This window comes from Cebus imitator, unplaced genomic scaffold (assembly GCF_001604975.1).
Source record: "Cebus imitator isolate Cc_AM_T3 unplaced genomic scaffold, Cebus_imitator-1.0 Scaffold58, whole genome shotgun sequence".
Lineage (NCBI taxonomy): Eukaryota > Metazoa > Chordata > Mammalia > Primates > Cebidae > Cebus > Cebus imitator.
This window is the reverse complement of record NW_016107373.1, coordinates 350,453-361,366: the sequence shown is the minus strand read 5'-3', so window position 1 is coordinate 361,366 and position 10,914 is coordinate 350,453. Positions and strand designations below refer to the sequence as shown.

Below are 10,914 nucleotides of genomic sequence, written 5' to 3'. Positions count from 1 at the left end.
TGGGGTTTCACCATGTTGACCAGGATGGTCTCGATCTCTTGACCTCGTGATCCACCCGCCTCGGCCTCCCAAAGTGCTGGGATTACAGGCTTGAGCCACCGCGCCCGGCCTAATTTTTGTATTTTTAGCAGAGACCACTTTCATCATGTTGGCCAGGTTGTTCTCTAACTCCTGACCTCAGGTGATCTACTCGCCTCAGCCTCCCAAAGTGTTAGGATTATAGGCGCGAGCCACTGTGCCCAGCCTAATTTTTGTATTTTAGTAGAGATGGGACTTCATCATGTTGGCCAGGCAGGTCTCAAACTCTTGACCTCAAGTGTTCACCCATCTCAGGGTCCCAAAGTGCTGGGATTATGAGTGTGAGCCACGGTGCCCCAATGAGACTCTGTCAAAAAAAAAAAAAAGGCTGGGCATGGTGGCTCACACCTGTAATCCCAGCACTTTGGGAGACTGAGGGGGTGGATCACCTGAGGTCAGGAGTTCAAGACCAACCTGGCCAAAATGGCAAAACCCTATCTCTACTAAAAATAAAAAAATTAACTGGGCATGGTGGCAGGCACCTATAATCCCAGCTACTCAGAAGTCTGAGGCAGGATAATCACTGGAACCCAGGGGGTGGAGGTTGCAGTGAGCCAAGATCATGCCACTTCACTCCAGCCTAGGTGAAAGAGTGAAACTCTGTCTCAAAAAATAAAAATAAAATACAAAATTTAGCTGGACGTGGTGGCACGTGCCTGTAATCCCAGCTATTTGGGAGGCTGAGGCAGTAGAACAGCTTGAACCCAGGAGGTGGAGGTTGCAGTGAGCTGAGATTGTGCCACTGTGCTCCAGCCTGGTGAAAGAGGGAGACTCCAGCTCAAAAAATAAATAAAAATAAAACCTCAAAAATATATAAAAATAAAAATTAGAATATTTTGGTCAGGTGCTGGTTCACACCTGTAATCCTAGCACTTTGGGAGGCCGAAGGGGGTGGATCACTTGAGCCTAGGAGTTTGAGACCAGCCTCAGCAACATGGTGAAACCCCATCTCTACAAAATATACAAAAATTAGCCGGGCATGGTGGCAGGCACCTGTAGTCCCAGTGACTCCGGAGGCTGAGGTGGGAGAATCACCTGAGCCTGGGAGGTCAAGCCTGCAGTGAGCTATGCTCATGCCTCTGCACTCCAACCTGGTGATAGAGCGAGGCCCTATCTCCAAAAAAAAAAGTCCAAGTCTAGTGGCTCATGCCTGTAATTCCAGTACTTTGGGAATGGGAAACCGAGGTGGGAAGATCACCTGAGGTCAAGAGTTCAAGACCAGCCTGGTCAACATGGTGAAACCCCATCTCTACTAAAAAATACAAAATTAGCTGGGCATGATGGTGCACACCTATAATCCCAGCTACTTGGAAGGCCGAGGCAGGAGAATCGCTTGAACCTGGGAGGTGGAGGTTGCAGTGAGCCAGGATCATACCACTGCACTCCAGCCTGGGCAACAAGAGCAAAACTCCTTCTCAAAATAAATAAATAAATAAATAAATAAATAAAGATTGTATTTTAAACTGTCAGCACACACACATACATGAAAGGTTATTTAGATCATGATCATGTCATTTCCCTTCTCAGAACCCCTAGTGGCTTCCCATTGTGTGTGTGATAAAATCCAAACTCCTGCCATGGCTTGTGAGCCTGTGTGAGCAGCTGACCCCTTTGGTCTATCCCCTGCCCTGTGCCCACTGGCCTCTCTGGTCCTCCGCCAGGGTCCCCTGTACTTTTGCACTTTCTGTTCCCTTTACCTTGAGTATCTCTCCCCTACCTGGGGTCACATGTGAATTACGAGTTCCTTCTCTTAGCTCAGCTGCCACCTCCTCAAAGGCCTTTCCGGGCCACTCAAATGAAAGCAGCCCCCGGTGTAGACACTCCATATTACATCTACGGAAAATGGTCTGCTTGTCTGATTGTTTATATCCCCGTTCCCTCGCTGGAGGGTGGGCTCTGTGAGAGCAGTAGCCTTGTCGGGGTGCTCATCATGGACCCCCCAGAGCCTACAGCAATGTCTGGTACATGGCATATACTCAGAGACCATTTGATGGACAAGGGAGGATAAGTGGATCAGATGGGAAGTGGCTGGCAAGATGGACGAGCAGGTGGGTGGATGGGAGGGTGAGTGCATGGATGTGGGGGTGGGTGGCAGGTTGGCTGTCTCCTGGGTCAGTGGAAAATGACCCAGTTGGTCTCTCACAGAGCCCTCCGTGCTTCTCCTACTCCCCAGCTGCTTTGTCCCTCCTGCCTTGGGGGGATGCAGTGAAGGTAGCATGGGCCTCGTCCTCTGCACATTACCCTGTCTCACAGATTACATGTGTTACCTCACTGAATCATCACAGCTCTAGGAAGTAAGTCTTTTTATCCTTGCAGTTTTATAAATGGGACAACGGGGGCGCAAAGAGGTTATGTTACTTGCCCCAAGTTTCACAGCTGGTAAGCCAGGGCTGGGCCAAAGCTTTGTCACTACGCTTTGGAAGCTAAAAATGTGGACAAAGAGGACATGCAGGAATTGATGGAAGTCTGTGGGGGTCTCTATTATTGAGTCTTCAGACAATACCCATTCCAGTGGATATAGAAAGGGACAGCCCAGGCTGGACACGGTGGCTAACACCTGTAATCCCAGCACTTTAGGAGGTGAGGCAAGTGGATCACTTGAGGTCAGGAGTTTGACAGCAGCCTGGCCAACATGGTGAAACCCCATCTCTACTAAAAATACAAAAATTAGCCCTGGGCATGGTGGTATGTGCCTGTAATCCTAGCTGTTTGGCACGTTGAGGCAAGAGACGCACTTGAACCCGGGAGGCAGAGGTTGCAGTGAGCTGAGATTGTGCCATTGCGCTCCAGCCTGGGCAACAGAGCAAGACTGTCTCAAAAAGAAGCCCGGGCATAGTGGCTCCCGCCTGCAATCCCAACACTCTGGGAGGCCGAGCGAGGCGGGTGGATCACCTGAGGTCAGAAGTTCGAGACCAGCCTGGCCAACACGGCGAATCCCCGTCTCTACTAAAAACACAAAAATTAGCCAGGCTTTGTGTCGGGCATCTATAATCCCAGCTACTCAGGAGGCTGAAGCAGGAGAATCACTTGAACCCCGGAGGTGGAGGTTGCAGTGAGCTGAGATTGTGCCATTGCACTCCAGCCTGATGGACAGGAGCAAGACTGAGTCTTAAAAAAAAAAAAAAAAGAAAAGGACAGCCCAGATGCCCTGATTGGCAACAATTCACAGCGGGCCAGGGGCAGGGCCGAGGATGCCTGGGAACACTGGTGGAGGCTCTGGAGGAACTGGGGGTTTGTGACCAAAACAGGGTGCCCATGCATCCAATCAGGAGTCATTCCTAGAGCCCCACCCCAGATGTAAGGAACCTGCTTGGCCCCTGAGCCAGGAAAACACATGCTTTCTCTAAAGTGCTCACTCCATCAGGCCCAGCCCCAAGCCTCACTGGTTTCCAGCTATGTGGGCAGTGCCCTCATGTTACCGGAAGGAAAACTGAGGCTGCAAAAGGGTCAAAGGAAATGCACCCAAGCCTGGTGAACAGAATGGGGATTGGGCCAGGGAGAACGAGTCCTCAATGGAGGAGGCCCAGCAGCACTGTTTGTGGGGACCCGGGCCACCAGGGGGCGCCCGTCCTGGGGCCCAGCGGGACCTCCTGGGGTCCTGGAACTGCTTAGTGGGAAGGTGGGTGTGCGGTCTCTGGGTCCCCCAGACCTGGCTCTTCACCCTGGTGGGGAGAGCTAGGGTGGAAATGGAGGAGGGGGACTTTCCCTCTACATTGCCTGGGTTTTCCACAGAGAGGATGTGTTTCTTACGTAATCACATATAAGCTTGAAGGAATGAAAAAGGATATTTTTAAGGCTTTCTAACCCTAAAGATTCTAAAAGATGCAAGCCCCGCTGTGACCTGGAGGCATATCCACCGCCTGCTCCCGGGATGCGGCCTCCAGCCTGAGTTCCCGATGAAGCTGCTCTCCAAGCTTGGCCTCCGCTTGGGAGGGCCCTAACTGTGGCCAGGCACACGTGGATCCCTAGCTGAGCCCATCAGGTTCAGACGCCACAGGCGCATCTGCAGAACAGAGCTTCAGGCATGACCGGCCACAGGGGTGGCCTTCAGGAGTGACACCTTCCTCGGCTGTGGGCCTCTGCCATCTGGGGTGCAGACACCCCAGTCGCTGGTCTGCCCAGGTCCCAGACGCCCTGAGGAATCCCCCAACTCACCCACTGACTGGGCCGCCTCGATTTGGGTCAGGGATGTCCGATAAGCCAAGATCCACTTCGGGCGACCTCTCACAGCCCCTGCTCATGCCCCAGGCACCTAATGCCTCTCTCCCATCCCCTGAATTTGCTCCAGGATGGAGGCTGGGCCTTGGGATGGACAGTCAGATCCAGTAGGACTGGACAGCCAGAAGGAACCCCTGGCCCAGGCCTCTTCCTCCCACCTCAGCAAACTGGGGCCCTCGGCCTCGCTCAACAAGCGGTCCCTATAGGGTTTCCTTTGGCCCAGCAGCTCCCAACTCGGGGTGATTTTGCCTCCCTGGGGGGATCTGGCAATGGATAGAGACATTTTTGGTTGTCATGATTGGCCGTGCCCCTGGCGTGTGGTGGGTAGAAGCAAGGATGCCACTAAGCTTCCTATGGTACCCAGGACAGTCCACCCCGGAGTCATCCCACCCAAAATGTCAGCAGTGCCACGGTTGGGAAACCCTGCTAACCACACACGGCAGAGAGTGTGGATGCGTCGACGGGGAGTTTGGGACAAAGAGAGTGACGAGAACAGAGAAGAAGAGGTGGGTAGTTAGGCAGGGGCGGAAGAAAGAGCACAGGACCGGAGCGGATGGACCTGGGTTCCACCCAGCAGCCATGTGACCTGGTACAAATCTCCTAGTACCCTAAGCCTGTTTCCTTGTTTATAAACAAGACCTCAAGGGCAGAGCCAGAAGATAACCGTAGAAGACTCAAACCCTGCGCCTTGACACCCGCACAGGCTCAATAATGGAGGCTCAAGTGTGGGAGTGCATGGCGATGCTGCAGTTCGCTCCCCCAGAGAGCTAACGTGACCTAATTCTCAGAATTCCAAAGCAGTCCTGGGAATCATTTCTTCTTTTTCTCTCTCCAGACCCCAGGAGCCCAGGCTGGGTGGGGGGGTGGGGGATGGGCAGGCTGGGCACTCACCGCTGTGGCTCTCCCCATCACTGCTGAGATAGGGGTAATACTCATGCGTTTGGCGTGGGTACAGATCCGTGTCGTAGGGCACCAGGTCTTCTGATGGCTGCTGAGAGAGGAGGCGTCAGAGCCTGCCCCATGGTGGGGGACCCCAGCCAGGCCTGAAGCACCCCAGCACACTGGGTCCCCACCACCTTCTCTGGCTCAGTGGCTGCGTTGGACCTACAGCCCTCCCTCTGCCTGGAACTGGGACAGAGAGTGGGGCAGGGGACGCGGGAGGCCTGAAAAGGGGTGACAGGGACCTTGGAGGCCAGAGGTCAGGAGGACTAGGGTCCCCCCGGCTGGACTACTCCCCATAGCTCCTCCCGCTCACACACACTCACTCCCATGTGCCCTCATCCTCATCCCACACACCTCTCCTGGTCACACTGATGCACAGGTCCACAAGATCCCTGTGACCGCCTCACACAGTCCCACACACGGACTCACTCTCAGGCTCACACACACTGTCCCGCACACACACATCTTCATGCCCACTCAGAGGTCACCCACCTCACGGAGACTTGGTACACTCAGCTCGTGGGCACACGCACAGTTGCCTTGATTGACACTTGCACGACACCACGTTCTAGCCAGCAACACGCACACTCACACCCCAGAGCCGCTCACAGTCCGCCCCCACACTCACCCGCACACACTTGCCTGCCCAGCCCTGCTCTTACGGCCTGTGCCCCCCACACAGCCTGGGCACGAGCGGCGCCACAGTGACATCCACACTGATGGCTGGTGCGGGGTCATCCTGGCAGGCTTGGGGGCCAAGCACATGGAGGGCCTTGATCCCCTCACTCTCTCTCCTGAGTCCTCCCTATCCCCTCCTTCCCTCCTCACCCACCCTCTGCTTCCTCTGCTTCCTTCTCCCCCTCCTTACTCCCCTCTGTCCTCATTTTCCTCCCCCTCCTCCCTGTCCGCCTTCTTTCCTCCTCCTCTTCCCCCCTCCTTTCCCCCTCCTCCCTGTCCTCCTCCCCCGACTGGCACAGACACAGGGCCGTGCACACCCGGAGCCTTCCCAACAGTCATCAGGCCTCCCCGCCCCCGCGGCGTGTGCCCTGGGATTGCACAACAGTCACTGTGGCCCTCAGGGCTGGGCTTAGGGAGCCGGGGCAGCCTTGGGAGCCCACCCTACCAAGAGACACTCAGAGTAACCCTGGAGCTGCAGAGAGGGCTGGGGAACCTAGGGGCAGCCCTGGAAGCTCTGCCTCCCCTCCAGCTCCACCTGGAACTCAGCATCGAGAGGTCAGGGGTCAGAGACAGTGGGCCTGCGGCTTTCTTGACGCAGAATTGGGTCTTCCTGAGACAACCTCCGTCCCCCTCTGCCTGCGCCACCCCCTTCGTGGTCCCAGGTGGGAAGGGGTAACAGTGTGGACGCCAGTGGGCTGGCTGGCCGAGTGAGGAGGCCGGGAGTCCGAGACACAGCCTGCCCCTCTGGGTTTCCAGGCAGCGCAGCCTGTGCAGGATGTCAGGCCGGCTCTGGTCTGGTTGGGGTGATGTCAGACCTGGGGTGCCTCCCAGCCTCCTGGGGTGGCTCTGAGCCAGCGCACAGTGGGGGAAGGGAGCTGCCTGTAGGCCAGGGACGTGGAGTCAGGGGGCAGCCTGCCAAGCCCTTCCTGGCTCCCCTCAAGCCTCCCCACCCCTGAGAGGACATGGGGTAGGAAAAGGGAGAAGGGTCCTCTCAGAGGGACCCTGGTCTGACACCTGCCTCAGGCTGCAACTGTCACTGAGAGTGAGGAGCAGTGGCGATCTTCTCAGGTTCCCCTGGGGCTCCCGCTTCTTCACCCCCAAGACCCAGTCCCTGTCCTTGTCCCAGCCTCAGCCCCCATTCTAACTGTAGTCCCATGCTCACCCCAGGTCCTACCCAGCGTCAATCTGTCCCGGCCTTGTCCCAGCCCCGTCCCTGTCCCTTGCCGTGCCTCTCCCTGAACTCCAGCCCTGGGGCTGACACTAACTGTACCATCTCAGCTCCACTCCGGGCTCCTTCCTAGCACCAGCCCCTGCCTCCTGTGGCCCCCCATGGCCCATGGCCCAGACCTTTTGGTCAACAATCATCTCCTCTGTGCCAGGCCCCAGACTGGGCGTTGGAGACCCAGAGTTCCATCAGCCTCGGTCGCCAGGAGCCCCAAGGCCATGGCCAAGACTACTGCCTGCTGCCTTCACCCCTTCCTGTCCAGGGGACCGGCCTCCCCATAGCCAGTCTCCCCATCTCCCTCCTGTACCTCTCTGCTGCCGCCCTCACCATCCTCAGCCCAGCACCCTCCCCAGGAGCCCCGGCCTCCGCCTGCCACCCAAGCCCTGTCTATAAATAACTGTTCAGGCCCCACCGATCACAGCCCCACCGTGGCCCGGCCTCAGCCCGCCAGGGCATGCTCCGAGGAAGCCAATGGCCCCTTCGCTGGGTCTCAGGCCAGGAGCTCCAGGGAGGAAACCCTGACTTCCCACAGATAGCAAGCCAGGAGGGCAGCGGGTGGGCTGGCAGGTTCGTGAGCAGGCAGGCAGGCGTCCGAGGGCCACGGGCTGGGCTGGTAGAGGAGTCCCGGTACTCACAGGGGGGACGAGGGGAAACCCTTCCATTTTGCACGCCTGTAACATCCAGCCGGGCTCCGAGTCAGTCAGATCCCCTGCCTCGGTGGGGGCCAGCGCAGAGCCCCTCAGGATGGGGTGCCCCGTCGGGGGCTGGACGGCCGTGGGGCGGGTGCAGGGCTCAGGCCTGCCCCCTGAGCTACAGGAGCCCTGGGTGAGCCCCCTCCCTTGACATTGCAGGGCCAGCACAAGTTCCTGATTTTATCGACGGCCTGCCGCTGGGAGATAGTCCCCTTGGGGTGACATCACCGCCCCAACCCGTTTGCATAAATCTCTTGCGCTACATACAGGAAGTCTCTGGCCGGCTGGGGCAGGTGGTGCTCTAAGGGCTGGCCTGGGAGGCCATAGGGTCCAGGCCCCCTGCCCAGCGGAAGCTGAGACTGAGAGGGGTGACTTTGGAGGCTAGGCTGGGGAGGGAGGATGGGAGGGAGAACGGGCAGCTCCGCCACACCACTGGGAGGCTTTTGCTCTAACCCAACAAACGCCTGCTTCTCCTGAGATCCCTATGCAGCCAACAGTCACCTCGTTGGGGTCGGAGCTGGAAGGGGTGGTCTCTTGGGACCTCCACTTTCTGAGGTCAGCCTTGCTGGATGAGGGCTCTGACCTAGCAGGCTATCAGGCCTGGCTCTTCCTGTGGCCCTGCACCCCCACTGCCTAGGCTGTCCCTAGGCTGAGGCTGGGCTCCGGGCTAGGGTCTCCAGCTAGTGCAGCTTTCCTCCTTCCCTCTGAGTCTGTTCACATGGGCTTCCCTTCCACCAGAAGAGGGTCCTGGGTTCTCACACCCTCCCTTCCCAGCTTCTTGAGTACTACAGCTGTGTTCAAATCCCTAGGGCTCTGTTTCCAGCCCAGGTTTCTCAGTTTCCCCACCCCTTGCCGATGCCTAAATATCAATCTAGTCTTCTTAGTTTACAGACCTTTCTTGTCTACCCACCCATTCATCTGTTTCCCCATGCATCTATTTGTCTATTTGTCCATCCAGCTATCCATTCATTAAGCCCACCATGCATTCACCTATTTGTCCATTTATCCAACTGTCCGTTTATTTGTTCATCTGTCATTCAATTCATCCACTCACCCATCTGTTTCTCTACTTGTCTATCTAGTCATCTGCATGTCCATTAATCAGCCCATCCAACGGCTATCATTCCATCAGTTCACAATTCCATCTGTTTATCCATCTATGAATCTGCTCATCCATTCATCCACCTATCCATCCATCCACTCATCCACCCATCCACCCATCTATCCCTCCACTCATCTGTCTGTCAACCCATCCATTAAACATCTACCCCTTCATTCATCCACCCATCCATCCATCCACCAGTCCACTCATCCATCCACCCATCCACCCACCTACCCTTCCACCCATCTATTCATTCGTCCATCCATTCACCTATCACCCCATCCACCCACTCATTCACCCATCCAGCCATCCACCAATCCACCCATAAACTTATCTACTCATCCACTTATCCACTATCCATCCCTCCACTCANTCCATTCATCCACCTATCCATCCATCCACTCATCCACCCATCCACCCATCTATCCCTCCACTCATCTGTCTGTCAACCCATCCATTAAACATCTATCTATTCATCCACTCATCCATTCATCCACCTATCCACCCATCTGTCTATTCACTTATCTACCTATCCACCAATCCAGCCATCTCCCCATTCACCCATCCACTCCTCCACCTACCCATCCACCCACTCATTCACCCATCCAGCCATCCACCAATCCACCCATAAACTTATCTACTCATCCACTTATCCACTATCCATCCCTCCACTCATCCATCCACCCACCTATCCATCCATCCATCCATCCACTCATCCACACATCTACCCATTTATTGATCTACCTATCCACATTCCAGCCATCTACCCATTCACTCATCCACTCATCCACCTATGCATCCACTCATGCACCCATCCACCCATCCAGCCATCCACCAATCCACCCATCCACTTACCTAACCATCCATCTATCCATTCATCCACCTGTCCATCCAGCCACTCATTCATCTATCTGACTATTCACTCATCCATCCACCCATGCATCTTCCCAATGTTGAGTTCCAGGCTCTAAACTGAGCACTAGGAAAACAAAAAGATATTGTATAAGACCCCTGCCTTCAGAGAGCTCCTGATCTTTTCTGGAAGTTGGAGGGATGAGTAGAGGCATTTTCTGTCCCAGTGATCTCTGGTGAGTCCCCTCTGCTGGGAAGGAACTTTTGAGCATTTAGTGTCCTCCCCTGTATAATCTAACCCCTTGCTTTATGTTCCCACTCTACTAAGACAGGCCTGCGTCTTTGCCAGTGGATTCCCAGGCCTCACGTGTTTTTTCATTAGCAGCAAACACCAGAGTTTCACAGCCCTGGGCTCACCGTTAGATCTAACTTGACTTCCACCTTCGCTGACCTTTTCTATCTGCACTTGCGACTCTCCAAAGGCCCCAGACCACAGGTCTTCAGGGCTCCTTAGGAATCCGGCCAAGGCCTCTACCCAAAAGGAGGGGAAAGACAGGCTGGCTTGGCATCAGTTCCATCCTCGCTCCCACTTCTCCATCAAGAAGGCCAAGCCCCAGCTAACTGGATGCAGCGGGGTGCAGGGTTATCCACTCTGCAAGATCTAGGCCCTGCTTGATGTGTTCATTCATTCATTCATTCATTCATTCTTGTGTGTGTTACTGTCTTGCTTTGGTTTGTTTATATGTTTCTTTATTCATTCATTTCATCACTTTTTTGCATATATTTAAGGGGTACACGTGCAGTTTTGTTCTGTGGATATACTGCATAATAGTGAAGTCTGGCCTTTTAGTTTATCACCACTTGAATAATGTACATTGTACCCTTTAAGTAATGTCCCATCCCTCACTGTGGCTCCCACTCTCCCACCTTCCAAGTCTCCAGCGTCTGTCATTCCACCACGTGTGCACATTATTTAGCTCCTACTTATAAATGAGAACAGGCAGTGTTTGGCTTTGTTTCTGAGTTGTTTCACTTATGACAATGGCCTCCAATTCCACCCATGTTGCTGCAAAGACATAATTTCATTCTTTTTTATGGCTGAATAGTATTTCATTATATATATGTGA

General features: G+C 55.0%; 1 protein-coding gene across 2 annotated transcripts in view; it reads right to left on the bottom strand.

Moving 5' to 3' along the window:
- The window catches only part of SPI1 (Spi-1 proto-oncogene), a 22,353-nt gene extending 14,312 nt beyond the window's left edge, over nucleotides 1-8,041 (bottom strand). The window contains exons 1-2 of one of the 2 annotated variants that reach the window (XM_017529214.2): nucleotides 7,777-8,041; nucleotides 5,188-5,287 (exon numbers count right to left, since the gene is read on the bottom strand). In XM_017529214.2, the coding sequence (XP_017384703.1) occupies nucleotides 5,188-5,287; nucleotides 7,777-7,821 (145 nt within the window). In that variant the 5' untranslated portion in view covers nucleotides 7,822-8,041. The remainder of the gene's footprint in view (nucleotides 1-5,187; nucleotides 5,288-7,776) is intronic. The other variant, XM_017529216.2, reaches the window with a different exon arrangement.
- Between the last annotated feature and the right edge of the window lie 2,873 nt (nucleotides 8,042-10,914).